At 41.1% G+C, this 14,717-nt stretch overlaps 2 protein-coding genes across 6 annotated transcripts in view; one reads left to right on the top strand and one right to left on the bottom strand.

The window, feature by feature from the left end:
• Positions 1 to 9,898, top strand: part of BOC (BOC cell adhesion associated, oncogene regulated) — a 67,244-nt gene extending 57,346 nt beyond the window's left edge. For 3 of the 4 annotated variants that reach the window (XM_081004298.1, XM_081004299.1, XM_081004297.1), the window contains exons 11-19: positions 656 to 862; positions 2,043 to 2,224; positions 4,115 to 4,220; positions 4,523 to 4,645; positions 5,377 to 5,598; positions 5,996 to 6,222; positions 7,349 to 7,419; positions 8,186 to 8,376; positions 9,227 to 9,898. In XM_081004298.1, coding sequence (XP_080860424.1) covers positions 656 to 862; positions 2,043 to 2,224; positions 4,115 to 4,220; positions 4,523 to 4,645; positions 5,377 to 5,598; positions 5,996 to 6,222; positions 7,349 to 7,419; positions 8,186 to 8,376; positions 9,227 to 9,408 — 1,511 coding nt within the window. In that variant the 3' untranslated portion in view covers positions 9,409 to 9,898. The remainder of the gene's footprint in view (positions 1 to 655; positions 863 to 2,042; positions 2,225 to 4,114; positions 4,221 to 4,522; positions 4,646 to 5,376; positions 5,599 to 5,995; positions 6,223 to 7,348; positions 7,420 to 8,185; positions 8,377 to 9,226) is intronic. The other variant, XM_081004300.1, reaches the window with a different exon arrangement.
• A 696-nt stretch (positions 9,899 to 10,594) lies between these two features.
• The window catches only part of CFAP44 (cilia and flagella associated protein 44), a 42,835-nt gene continuing 38,712 nt past the window's right edge, over positions 10,595 to 14,717 (bottom strand). The window contains exons 33-35 of one of the 2 annotated variants that reach the window (XM_081004295.1): positions 13,693 to 13,853; positions 11,758 to 11,892; positions 10,595 to 11,405 (exon numbers count right to left, since the gene is read on the bottom strand). In XM_081004295.1, the coding sequence (XP_080860421.1) occupies positions 11,220 to 11,405; positions 11,758 to 11,892; positions 13,693 to 13,853 (482 nt within the window). In that variant the 3' untranslated portion in view covers positions 10,595 to 11,219. Of the gene's footprint in view, positions 11,406 to 11,756; positions 11,893 to 13,692; positions 13,854 to 14,717 lie in introns of those variants that run through there. The other variant, XM_081004296.1, reaches the window with a different exon arrangement.

Below are 14,717 nucleotides of genomic sequence, written 5' to 3'. Positions count from 1 at the left end.
TAGAATCGTGGAATTGTAGAGTTGGAAGGGACCCTGAGGGTCACCTAGTACAATCCCCTGTAATGCAGGAATCTGAACTAAAGCATTGATGACAGATGGTCATCCAGCCTCTGCTTAGAAGCCTCTAAGGAAGGAGAGTCCACCACCTTCTGAGGGAGTCTGTTCCACTGTCAAACAGTTCTTACTGTCAGAAAGTTCTTCCTGATGTTTAGTCAGAATCTCCTTCCTTGTAACTTGAAGCCATTGGTTCAGGTCCTACCCGCTGGAGCAGGAGAAAACAAGCCTGCTCCACGCTCCATGCAACACTTCAACAAATAGTGATTTGATTATGATTGTTGCGGTGGGAGGAGCCTTGAAAAAATATGCAATTTCAAGAGGACACTTTTTACCGAGTCCAACTTGTCCGTGTGCGCACCTTTATTATTATTATTTATTAAATTTCTATACTGACCTTCATCCAAGGATCATAGGGTGGTTTACAATATAAAAATATATACCATGGTAGCAAGAGCACCTTTTCTCTCCCCGTCTCCAATTGTTTTCTCCCTCTCTCTAGCACACTATTTCATCTTGCAAGGAAAGTTCCCTACAGCCCAGCTTTCCCAATCTAAAACTGGTTGTATCTCTGCTAATGTTATTCTTCTTTTCCTTACAGCTCCCGAGGCTCCAGATCGCCCCACCATCTCAATGGCATCTGAGACATCTGTCTATGTGACTTGGATCCCCCGTGGAAATGGAGGCTTCCCCATTCAGTCATTCCGAGTAGAATATAAGAAACTGAAGAAGATGGGGGACTGGGTGCTGGCCACAAGTGACATCCACCCTTCTCGTCTCTCTGTGGAAATTGCAGGACTAGAGAAAGGTAGGAGATCTTCTATTCCCAGCAGATAGGCTTCCTATGGTCCTTGGAAAGACTTAATAGTGACTTCATATCTTGCCTGCTGCCACAGAAACCATTACCCATGCCAAGGAGAAAAGGTCATTTCAGAGTTGGCTAGTAATTCATGGTCCTCTTCCGGAGAAATGTGAAATTCTGCAGATGCTTTCTTTAATCCTGAAATTATTCTGCGGAGACCAAAAGCTTTGAATCACTGTATCCATGCCAAACTACATATTACCTGCAAATGTATCTAATGGCAGCCCAACAATTCTCTTTTTTCACACGGAAAGCTACCACAGATGGGTCAGTTAGGAACAGAAACGTGTGTGCATGTGAGTGGAAGTTTAACCCTTTCCCTGCTTGCTGTTTCCCCACTTCAAGTGGAACAGATTGCCTCAGGAGATGGTGGGCTCACTGCTGGAGGTATTTAAGTTGAAGCTTCCGGGGGTGGGGGCGGTGTCCTAGATTAAGCAGGGGATCCATCCCTAGTCCATGGGTGTTGCCAAAGGAGGGCGGGGAGGGGCAGCTGCCCCCCCCAAACCAAGTAAATCAATACAAAATAACTAACTGAGGTACTTCCCCTCTAACATAAAGCCTGGCTACGCCCATGCCCAAGTCTACAGTTTTATGGCTCTACAAAGTCACCCACTTTGTATCTTCCCTCACTGCAAGATTTCAAGCCTTTGTTTACCCTCACAAATACAGTTTTGAAGAAATAGCAGGAAGTAAAATGGTTAATTGTGTGTGTCCTTGTATCCATTTCTCCAAACATCCACCGTAAAGCAGCTTTTCATGCAAAGACAAAAGCCATAGATCAACTGTTCTTTACACTTGTTGGCATGTAGCGTGTACATTAGCACTCAGTCTCTTCTGTGCATCTGAAGTAAGGTAGCAAATGTGATCTCTTGACCATTCAGACCAGGTTAAAAAAACACCTGAACCTTTTAAAAAGCAGTCATTGTCTGGGGCGGCAAGATTAGACTTTTGCTGCTATTTGGTTTCTTAGTTCATGAGGTCAGGAAACACTGGCTCTGCAGTATGTCATTTTGCCACCTGCTAATGTGGAATGTCTGAGTTTTCAGGAAGAGATGAACAAGGAAAATACCAAGGTCAGAGGTCTGCTCACTTTTCTCCTGCATTGTTTCTCCATTCCATATTCTAGGCACATCCTACAAATTTCGAGTGCGAGCATTGAACATACTGGGGGAGAGTGAGCCAAGTGCTCCATCTAAACCACATGTGGTATCGGGCTACAGCAACCGTGTATATGAGCGCCCTGTCACAGGGCCATACATCACCTTCACGGATGCCATCAATGAGACCACCATCATGCTGAAGTGGATGGTAAGCAGGGGAGGCAGGAGCTGGGACTAGAACTCAAAAGATAGGACAGGGTTTTTTTTCATCTGTAGCAAAATGTGCTCAGTAAAATTGCACAGGATTTCTTACAACATTATTCCTGTTAACACTGCTGATACTAACTAGTGCCAAATTTTAATTATCACGACCTTAAGTTTCTCTGTTGCTTCCCTTCTTCTACTCTATTGTGCTGGACACTTTTAGTGTCGCAGTTCTGTGTTTCAACACTCAAGCACACATTTGATTTTATGGACTTTGTGGCTTAGATCATTTGTGTTCATTGCATTTCAGTTAAAAGTTCCAAAATTGAGCAGTATTATTGCTCTCATATATACCCACCCATCACATGTAGCACTTTCCAGCCTCTGCAAAGTCCACATAATAGCTTTAATATCAGCATTCATTTTGAAACAAAGGTTCTCAAATTTCTATAGAGTAGTCTCCTTTAGCTAAAGAAAATTAGACAATGCACTATCTGAAACACAAATATGTGCCTTTCTTTATAGCTTGTACATTTTTTTCCAGTTTGTAGCAATTGTGGGAAAGATTCCCATTATTTCTCCTGTTCTCCTACTGCAATATCCTATGCCTGGGAATAGTCAGTGCAGGCATGTTTAAAAAAGTTATCAAACTGCTTATTGCTAGTAGATTCTCATGCATCAGCCCCAAATCATCTCTATTTTCCTGCCTGTGGGAAAATCCATTGCAAACAATGGATTCTGAGTGGTTAATATGAACACAACAGCAGGAAGAAGGAATGAGTAGGCAAATGATGGATACATAGAAAAGGGGAAGAGTAGAAAGAGGTCCCCTTTTCTATGTAGCTTAATGGTAGAACACTTGCCTGGTAGTTTGCATGCATATATGACAGTCTCTGGGTAAATCCCTGACATCATCCACTAATGATTTCAAGTCGCAGGGCTAAGAAATAAAACTGCTAGTGATATACTGCCGATTAGTATTGACTGTACTGGGCTTGATGTATCTCTGATCATATGCAGTACAAAATGAGTAGTGAGCTGAAGATTGACAGTGAGAAATAGTGGCCTTCTTTAAGACCATGTATCTGCCCTACAGTTTTGAGAACTCCTGCTTTAACCAAACAAGACAGCAATTAGTTGTAGGCACAAATTGCTGGATATTTCCCCCCATCTTCCACAAGAGAGACGACATACCCAGCAACTTGTCCCTAGGGCCATAACTCTCTTTTTTGTGAAAGTAGGAGTTCTATCACAGTGATAATTATAGTACTATCATATCCTATGCTATCATAATGGATTTTTAAAACTCTTTTCCTCACCTGCCAAATAACAGTGTTCAAGGCTATATATATAGTTCAATTCATCATATGAAGAAAGAGAACAAAGTGTAACTTGTGCAAAATATTTAAGCCTTGGGTTCAGCTTTACTGAGGATCGCAATACTGAAGCCTATTTCTTAAAAAGCCTTCACAAATACATTTTGCACCTTGCTCCACTCATTACCATTATTTTGCCGTTGTCAGATCTTGGTGTTCCAGTACACACTGAAATAAATCCCACAATCCAGAAGTCTGCCCAGTCCTGCCTTATTCTCTGCCTCTGCGATGAACACCAACACTTTTGTGGTGTAGTGGTTAAGAGCGGTGGACTCACAATCTGGTGAACTGGGTTTGATTCCCCGTTCCTCCACATGCAGCTGCTGGGTGACCTTGGGCCAGTCACACTTCTCTGAAGTCTCAGCCTCACTCACCTCACAGAGTGTTTGTTGTGGGGGAGGAAGGGAACGGAGATTGTTAGCCGCTTTGAGACTCCTTCAGGTAGTGATAAAGCGGGATATCAAATCCAAACTCTTCTTCTTCTTTTGTTAATTTCTGCCTTTTGCTCCTTTCTATAGTACATTTCAGCCAGCAATAACAATACTCCAATTCACGGTTTTTACATCTATTATCGACCAACTGACAGTGACAATGACAGTGATTACAAGAGGGATACAGTAGAAGGTAAGGATACATCAGCTGGTTGGATCCCAAATGTTAATTGCCCCAAATAGTCTACTGAGGGCTTATCCACATAATGGTATATAATGGTATATAAATTTAAATAATAATAATATTAATATTAATGGTATATAAATTGAAATAATAATAATAGGCATTTCCCAGCAAGTGTGTGGGGGGGGAATTGTGTTTGCTGTTAACTGTCCCATGTCTATATTGCTGTGTGATAATACAGTGATCCATTTATGGCATTGGGATAGAATAAAAGGAAAGTGACACTTGTGTGTATGTTGCTTCCTATTCAGGTGACCGGTACTGGCATTCTATCAGCCACCTCCAGCCAGAAACTTCATATGACATTAAGATGCAGTGCTTCAACGAGGGTGGGGAGAGTGAATTCAGTAATGTGATGATGTGTGAAACCAAAGGTAACTAGTCCAACACTATATTCAGGTATCTCAGATGCTCCTCCTCCACTTTGCGATATGAATAAGCTTGTGAAGAGATCAGGAAGTTTAGAAATATATTATCCATGGGTGATACGTGTGAGAAACTGATTAGGAGAGCAAATAATATGAAACTAAGGAAAGGGAGGAGTTCTGGTGATAAAAATTCATTCATTAACTGCAGAATTTGAAGGTAAGGTATAAGTCCCCCCCATTGGTGAAAAAAGTGACTCAACTGGATATTATGCAGTAAGTCAGGAGTGGGGAACATTTCTTTCTCCCATTCCCTTCTGAGCCACCTTATGGAGGCCATGTGCCAGCATTGGGCAGAGCAAGAGGCAAAAATGGGCTGAGCAATGAATCCAAACTAGGTTCATAAACTATGAAGAAGTTGCAGTATGTGGAGGCTGCCTTGCACCTTCGCTACATATCTTTAGGTGCTAGGAAAAGCATATCTCTTTTCACAGGCCTTTGACTGCTTAAACAGGCTATGGCCTTTTAAATTGGGGGGGGGGGTATTTTGTTTATTACTACGTTATGCATTTTTATGTGATCCTTGAATGAAGGATGGTATAGAAATTTAATAAATAATAATAATAATAATAATAATAATAATAATAATAATAATACATTGAATCATGTTGAGACTGAAAAATTGGGGTGGGCATGGAGGCTGTGTAAAGATCTTAACTATGCTTTTCTTTCTCTTGAAGCTCGCAAATCTGCAGGAGTGCCTGGTCACCTCCCACCATCTACAGTATCTACGATACATCACCCCCCACCCAACAGTGGCCATAATTTCTTAGGGGCAGGGGCCATGGTGGCTCGCTCCAGTGATCTGCCATACTTGATTGTAGGGGTGGTGCTGGGCTCCATCGTTCTCATCATTGTGGCATTCATTCCATTTTGCCTTTGGAGGGCTTGGTCCAAGCAGAGTAAGTGACTTTAACAAAAGGTACCTGTAACTCTGAAACAAAGGGCACACACACAACTTTGGGCTATAATAAGGGAAACCAACCCAATTTCATGATATTCCTACTCACAGGACATGTTGCGTGAATAACTCGTCCTCAAATAACTTCACATGTGCATGTGATTAAATTCTGACTTCCAAAAGTCATTTCACGAACATAACTGTCTGAATTGGCTCTGTGGCCTTAAAAAGCCCACTCATAACCAAGGCCCAAAGATATTCTATACTGTCCTCAGAATGTTTTTTCCTGTTTTCTTTTTCTTCCCCAATGGCTATGTCTGCAGTGTTTCCAGTTATAGCAGCAGCTCATGTTATGTCTATGTTCAGTCTTTAACATGTATATTATTTTGTCATTTCAGAGCAGAGCATAGACCTGGGTTTTCCTGGTGCAGGGCTGCTGGTGTCCTCTTGCCAGTACACCATGGTGCCCCTGCAAGGGGTCTCCACTCCTCGAGCTAATGGGCTGCGTTATGCAAATGGCGTGCATCTGCCAGCACACCAGGGAGCCAATGGCCATTTCCCCTCAGCTACAATTGGATATCCCAACGCAAAGTCACAGGATTACAGCCCAGATGAGGTTCAACAGGTAAATTTATTTAGCAACAGCTGGGGGTGTTGAGTGACTTCTTTATCTCCTTGGCCTGAATAATGGCTCATTGCAACGCCCAATGCCTAGCATTCTGTTTCTGCCTCAGGAGGCAGAAGAGGAAGGGAAATGCTTTGCCAGAAACTTCAGTTCCCAGACTAAAATTTATTTAGAGATTATATACCCTGCTGACTAACCAAAGTTTTCAGCGTGACTTGCAATATATTTAAAATGCAATAAATTATGGCAGGGCAGCTATACTATTTATATAAGCTTTCCCCTAGCGACCACTGTTCCAGTTGCCACTCTGCAGCTGAATCTTCACATTTGGAAATGGCGGCTGAATCAGCCAGATGTTAAGTTCCTCATATGCCACGGTTTCTTCATTGGACTGTTGCCAGTGTTCCTTACAACCACAGCCTCTGGGGGCAGATGCAAAGGTGTTTTAAGCCTTCCTCCCAGAATGTAAACCTGGAGAGGTCAGTCTTGTTTTTAGGTCTTTTGGACAAGTGGAAAATTTTGAACCTATAGATTCTGAATATGATGCAATAAATAGCCTTTGAGCATCTAACTGGTTATTAATAAACATTTTAAAGCATCACATCCTTTAAAATGCAGTACATAAATTCCCCATGGCCATTTGTATGCAAAGTTTCAGAAGCCATTTGTATGCAAAGACCCAGAGACGCAGTACAGTCATACCTTGGGTTAAAGTAGCTTCGGGTTGAGCGTTTTCGGGTTGTGCTCTGCGGCGACCCGGAAGTAACAGAATGCGTTACTTCGCTGCTCGTACATGCGCAGATGCTCAAAATGACGTCACGCGCATGTGCAGACGCAGCAAATTGCAGCACGCACAGACGCGGGTTGCGTTCTCTTCAGGATGCGAACGGGGCTCTGGAACGGACCCCGTTCACATCCAGAGGTACCACTGTAATCCTATGGTTCTGGATCAATGTAGAGTCCAGTTCCCTAAAGCAGCTCAGTTTTTATAATCCTAGAAGCAGTAATGGTTCTGAATATCTAAAGCTGAACTCCTTTGGCATAATCCCATGCATTGGCTTTGGAATCTAGACTCTTTAATTGTCTTCTAGATATTTCTTTTTCTAATTTATTTTTTTATTCTCAGCAGAATGGGACCAATGCGTTTCTGCAGGGGAGGGTGCTGCAAAATGGAAATATTCCAGCTGAACACCAGAGGTATGACTCTAGCCATCAGGCTTCATGTGTAATGGCAATATGCTGTCACAGAAATGATGGAAACGCCTCTTATGTCAGCATTTCTGTCATGCAAGATTGTCTTCATTAGGGCCGTAAAAAATCAAAGCTCATACCACGTTTTGTTCAGCAATCTGTTCCCTTAAAGTTTTATAGAAGTGAAATTGGAAGTCCTTTAATTTCATGGTACTGATGGCACAATAGGACTGATTCACTAATTGCTTTTAAACTGAGGCAGACAAAACAAATGTATTTTATGGTAGCAGGCCTGTGTGTGTATAGGCTCACTGCAGATTAAAGAACATCTCAGAATCAGATTAATAATCTAATAGGTAATTATCCAAACATGTTTCAGCAATTTAGTGAGATATAGCCCCACAATTCTGCTCTCCTGCCTTCATCATAGCTCATGATCATTACCCAACCCAGTTAACCCTACCTTAACCCACCAAAATCAATCACCTATCATACCTAGTCACTGTCTGCTCCAAAATACATGGCATGCTCATCCTCTTGATAACCTCTGTGAAATGTAATGCTCAGTAATCACAACGCAATTGAAACTGCATACTATATTGTTGTGTAAGATTATATCCTACTAGAACCTAGAACAATGAGCATGGAAATGAACGTATGAACTCTGCCAAACTGTGTCCTTTTTGTTTCTTCAATTAACTTGTATATGAGGAAGTTAATCAGAGGATAATTGAAGATGATGTCCTCAAATTGCTTTTTCTCTGCAACTTAGGTCACCTAGTCCTGGACCAGAACAGAATTCTTTTCTCTATGGGCTTCCAGATGACTCCACACACCAGCTGCTTCAGCAACATGACAATTGCCATCATCGTGAACATTACCTTGACCTGTGTCACTCTGTGCCACAAGGCAAAATGGGCAACTCCACTAAGGAAATCATGAAGGATCCTGTCTTCCATACAGGTCAGTGGGACATAAACCATAAAAGGAGATTTTTGCTGCTGTTGCTTGCTATGCATTAACCTTTGGAGGAAAGTTGCTGCTTTCTAAATCTAGGGCAGGACCTTGATGTGAAAAGCAGAGAGAATGGTAGGCATGGGCTTTCTATTCAGTTAAAGTTCTGCATTATTTGCAAGTTATATATGGTGGCATATACAGAAACTAATGTTCAAGCATTTGAAATATACGGCCTAGAAAGATAGATCCAATAGATCCAACTGGAGCATATTCAACTTTCCAATGACATTGCTGTGCCTCCAACCCAAAACTGCACGCATCTATATCAATTTCAGTAAATGTCAGAGAGTGAATTTTGATTTGGAAAATGTCAAGTGTTTTATACTAATGCAGGCTTCTTTCACACAATCATTTTTGTGTGAGTGTCACAGAAATGACTGCATGAAATAACAGTGTAGCTCAGGTCTGAAATGTCAAAAACAATTACCAAAGGCTTACTTGGCATTTACTAATATGCCTTTTGCTGGCAAATGGAATAAATCAGAGTAGAAACTTGTCATTAATTGGTGATTTTTGAGAATTTATCAGTACTGGGAAAATTTGCAGACATTTTCCACTGGCATCACTTTTACTAGAAACTCTTAGCATTTCAGTATATGTCACTTCGTTTTTTTATATTTTCAGTAATACAATCATAGCTTGCTATCTGACAAATTGTAGTAACCCTTCTGGATGATCTCCAGAGCAGGGATTTAAGCTCTTTTGGATTTTCATAGTGAATTCCTTTCAAAGTGTTTTGAAGAATAGTGGTATCTGACCAAGGACACACTTTCATTGTCCTTCCTTGTCTTCCCAGATTCTGCCTGCTGCCTTGGTCTAGTACCAGTTGAAGACGTAGAGAGGACAGATTTCTGCCAAGATGAACGACAAGCGTGGCCCCTAAACACAGTGGACACTTGCTTGGCTGGAAGCACAGAGAAGCATCTGAACAGCCTGCCACTGCATGTTCCCTTAGAGACACTTCCTGGCACCAGTTAGGGAACTAATTGCCTTACAAAGACTATTCTAAACAGAAAAGGGTTATTTATTTTTGTATTACATCTCTATTTATATATTTATGCACTTGTAAATAGATGTGTATCTGCCTTCTATAATTACGCTGAAAGAAATGGCATCATGCGCAAGAGGTGATAAACTGAGGCAACAGCATGTACTTCCATCAGATCACGACTTGGAAAGGGCAGCTTCCTACTCTCAGCAACAGAAGAAGCACAAGGGCAAGAGCTGCATTCTCCAGCTGCAAGAAGGTGTCTCTAAATGGTGAGATTATGGGAAAGGGTCTTTACTTGCCTCCCAGCAGGAGGAATCTCATTGCAGAATGCCAAAGGAAAACAGATATAAAGTAGGTACCATATTTATCTGCATTAACAAGCAATATATACAAGCACAGATTCTGTGATAGTGTGCCTATATAATGAAACCAATGCCATGCTTCATCAAGTAAATAAAGACTGTTTCTTCCCTTTGACTGAACTTTTATTTAGGTTCCTTATACTTAGGTAAAGCCTCCTTTCCTCATGTTACAATCCCCTTAGCATTCATTTTTCACCAAACACACACCTCATTAAGATAATGGACAACACTAAGGAAGAAAGTTTAGCACTCAAAATGAAACATTTTAAGTTTCTGGTTTCAGTGCAAATTTAGGGGTATTATTAATGTGATTAGCTTCTAGTCTATAGGAAGATGAGTCATCTAGGACATGGTTTTCACCTATAACCATTTCATAAAGCATCATGAATATCTACTGGAGCAGACAGAGAGACCTCTTGTTTCTTTAAAGTAATAGCTTCCCTTTGAAGTCAGCGTCTGGCACACAGTGGCGTAGCGTGGGGGGTGCGGGGGGGCCGGCCGCACCGGGCGCAACATCTGGGGGCGCTCGCTCGCACTCGCAGCTCTCTGCCCCCTGCTAAAATCCACGGGTTAGGGGGCGCAAATTACGTGCCTTGCCCCGGGTGCTGACAACCCACGCTACGCCACTGCTGGCACAGAAATGTTTTAAAAAGTAAATAAATCAATGCTAGTTTTTTTCTATATATACCGGTATATATAAAAAGCTGAGAATTCTCCAGATAGCAAGCACATCATTTGAAGCAATGCTGAGTTCAGTACAAAGTATAAGGTGAACAGCTCCAGGGCTGAATGAGGACATCAGAACAATTGCTATATTGACTCAGATTTTATTGTCAATCTCAAAAGTATTTATCAACAACACAATTCCAGGTTGAAAGTACAGATATGGAGACACATCTGCATCAAGATACTAATTGCCCGATTAGGAGGACAAGGCTGTATATCCATTGTGCCTGATCTTGCATATATTTGGATCAGGAAGTAAAACATCTATTTGAAGACTTTAAGACAGCATAGTTAATTGTGCCCTCCAGATGTTGGCCTTCATCAACCCTGACCATTTGGCCAGGCTGCCTGGGTTGACCAACACCATGTCCCCATGTGCCCAAAGCCAACAGGGTACACTAAGTAAAAGAGATAGATGGGGTTGCTACTGTTTTCTTAATTGTGCCTTTAACAGCCATATGAAAAACAAATTCAAGATCTGCAACTTTCTCCCATCAATGTATCAAATCGCTGAAGGCAAGGAAAAGTTTTAACATTCTGCCTGGCCTATGCTATTAAAAGGTCCAGAATTTCTGCCAAAAGGGGAAGAGCCTTAAGACCAGGACACATCATATGAAACTTAAATCTCAAGGGCTAGCTTGCTAATTATTCTCATGCAGTAGGATTGATATGCATAAAAAATGAGAACAAGGGAATGACATGAAAAGGATTTAATCCAGCATCCCACCTTGAGGATATCCAGGCTGAGAGGGTGGAAAGATGCGGCCATCCTTCCTGCTTAGAAGAGTGATTTCTTCTTTCAGGACTTCAGCTTCTTGGGCTTGTAACTGGACCAATGCAATCAGCTTCTCCTTCTCCTCAATATCTGATTTGCGAGGCCCTTGGAATTCTGCTCCCTGAAGAAACAAAAGCCAAAAACTGCCCTCAATCACAGACGAAACAATGACATTACTTATAGACTCCAGGTACAGAACACTTACAACACTTTTGACCGTAATACTACCAAGGAGCTCATTCCCTTCTGGATGTTGGGCAAATTACTTTCTCTGGTGATTGGCTTGTGTCATTCCCGTCACCCAATGTGATTTAAATGCAGGCACACATTCAATACAAGGAATAAACAACAGAGAAAATGTGGATCAGGTTATTGAGGAACATGGATAACACCCTCCCTAGGTAGGACAGCAGCTAGTAGGGTCAGTTTATATGGCTTGCTAGTCAGGAACAAGTGATCAAAGCAGCACATACCAGGTTATTCTGTAGTGCGTCCAACTTAGTTTCAAGTGTCATCTTCTCCATACAAAATGTGTTCATTTGCTTCAGTTTGTCAGTATTTTCTTGTGTCACCATCATCAACTCTTGACGCAGGTCAACAATTTTATCCTGCAACAGAGCAAAGATTTGCTGGAGTGATAAAAATATGAAAGCAGAACTATGAGAATGCCATGGTCTGGGAGTTACAGAGCCAGAGTAGTAGCAGCCAACAGGTCAAAGAACAACTGGGGGAGGATGGGAAGAAGAGGGACACATGGCTTGAAGAGCTGTTTAACCTTGGCTGTCATCAGTTTTTTGCATACTAACCGAAAACAAAATTCATCCCCATTAGCAGTTTTGAGTTAACAGAAGCATTGCCTTAGCCACACTGGCTCCCACTGTCCTCTGGATCTCACTGCACTGGATAAATTATTAGCCCTCCAGACGTTAGTTGGGCTACCACACTCGTGCATAGAAAATAACAGCAATAAGTAAGCAACCTTGCAAGTGCTTGAGATTACACTCATATTACAAATCCTAGATTCAAGGGCCTGGAGTTTTCCATATAAACTCTGTCTCTCTTATTCTCTGCAGTAGAGGAGTTCCTGGGTTAGCAACTCACCATGTTTCTGATTAGTTCCAACAAACCTCATTCAATGCCACAAAAAACCTGTTGGCATCTGATAAAGAGAAGGAAATGTGTTTCTGCAAACACCATGAAGCATGTTGCAGAATTTGAGATTTTAAACAAGTCAGCTACCCTTCTGAGTGTTGCACAGGCAGTAGGAGGCAGGACCAAAATCTTTTTATACATAATAAAATACTGTGCTGGACTCTTGCCAGCAGGTTGGAAGTAAAGGTCCTTCATTTTTCTGGGTGTTCTTTAAAAAAAATACTTCCCCACCCACCAGAAACAAGGGGAGTGAAATAACTGGGACTAAGCTACATCCACTCGAGCTGGCTTAGTTCAATATCCTGTATGAGGGTATCTTGGGGGGGACCTCACATCACAGCCTTCTCCATGTCTTTTCAGGGCATGCTGCCAATCCACCCCTGACATAATCTCTTTTTCAGCCCTACTGATCTTGGAGCTGACATTGGTGGGGCCAGGACTGCAGAAAGGGGAATTAAACATTGGATAGCTCTCCCCGACTTCAGGGCAGGAGATCCAGTGCTTCCTAAGGCCGTTGTGATCCCCTATCAGGGGCCAAAGATGGTGGGCTAAATTATATATTGCAAGTGGTTTGGTTTGGTGTGGAGAGGGTAGATTTGTCTCAGTCTTTGCACAGAAGCACTGAAGTAAATTCTACAGGCTTCCTAACAGAAAGGACACAGTACCAAAATATAAGATAAACGATCCCTCCCTTTAAAGCTATCCCATTTTTTGAAAGAGTATCCTGAATTGAGCTTCTGACAGATGGTCTGATAAGACTTCAGGGTAAGAGTGTTCTACAGTTTTGGGACAGCAAGCAAGAATAATTCACTGCACATTCTTGTTCTCCTAAATTCTAGGATGGGTGGAATACATAGTAAAAAAGGGGGATATGAGATGTAATACCTTGCATATATATATAATGGATTTATTAGATTATAGCAGTTATATGGTTCTGACATGCCAGGAAACATTTTCATAGCACTGCATACATGATTTTCCAGACTGAGCATTTGGATAACTAATATACCCTTCCTTTGTGTGATACTTGTCCAGGATATCTCACTCCTTGCTTGACAAGTGTATCTTCTAAATGATGATGATGCAATTACCACATTGTCTTCTGCCTCCTAACCAGGGTTTGAACTCTTTCCTGACTAAAAGGCAATTTTCATACAGGAAATCCTCATGTTATATGCCTATTATCCAGCCCTACCCCCTGGTCACACTTGCAGGCCACCTGGCTACATCACAATGTGATTTAGAACAAGTCTTACCTCCCATTTTCTTAATTCTGCGGCATGAGTTTGCTCTTTTTCCATCATCTTCATTTTGAGTTCTTCCAGATTTGTGTTAACAGAAAGAGTCTGCAGGGCTTCCAAGTTCACTAATCGGCCAAATTTCAGCATCATCAGCTCATTGCATTTCTCTTCCAATCCTGCAAGATGAGTTTAAGGCCTTTGTATTCTCCCTATCTTCCTTTTTTAAGATATGTATACCTACACACACAGAATACTACTGTGCATATTCAAAAATCCAATTCTAAACAGTGCAGCTCGCGGTAGCACAATCTGTGGGAGTGTGCAGGTAAATTAATTTACATTGCAACAAAATAATGGATGAGGTGGCTTTGGAGAAGTTCTTTCCATCTCCAGAATACCACCAGAAAAGGTGGGTGTGGTTATTCTTTTTTGTACCAGATTTATAAGATACTACAATCCTACCAGAATGTTAGCTGTTGCGATCTTTGCCGCAAGAGCCATCCACAAGTCGTCTGCTGCACTCTCAAGAAGTCTTTATTTATTTATTTTAAATAATCTTTATTGCTTTTAAAACTTACAATAAAAGAAAAAGGAAGAAAATAGGCGAAAGAAAAAGACAAAATAGAACAGAGAAGAAAAAGAAAGAGAGAGAGAGAGAGAAAAGAAAAGAACAATACAATAAACAATACAAAACACAACCTTAACACATTAACCTAAACAAAGCAAAAGAACAACAATTTAAAAACATATACCATACCATTTCATTACTCTATCTTTCATTCCCTTATTTCATTGACCTCCTCTCACCTCCCTTTTTGTATTCCACTTCTATTACTTGTTTCAGCAATTCCTTTCCATCTTTCTCTATTTTTATCATTATGAATATCTTAACATATTTTATACCTTATTTTCCATTAAAACTGAAATACTTAATTATACCTAACTCCTTATAACATTTCTGCTAAAGCCATAAAATTTCATTCCAACAATTTTCTAACACTCATTAAATTTACAATATTTCTATATATAAACTTTAAACT

The sequence above is a fragment of the Podarcis pityusensis genome (genome assembly GCF_964106645.2).
Source record: "Podarcis pityusensis genome assembly, chromosome: 4".
Classification (NCBI taxonomy): Eukaryota; Metazoa; Chordata; class Lepidosauria; order Squamata; family Lacertidae; genus Podarcis; species Podarcis pityusensis.
The sequence above is the reverse complement of the archived record's forward strand: the minus strand, read 5'-3'. Positions and strand labels throughout refer to the sequence as shown.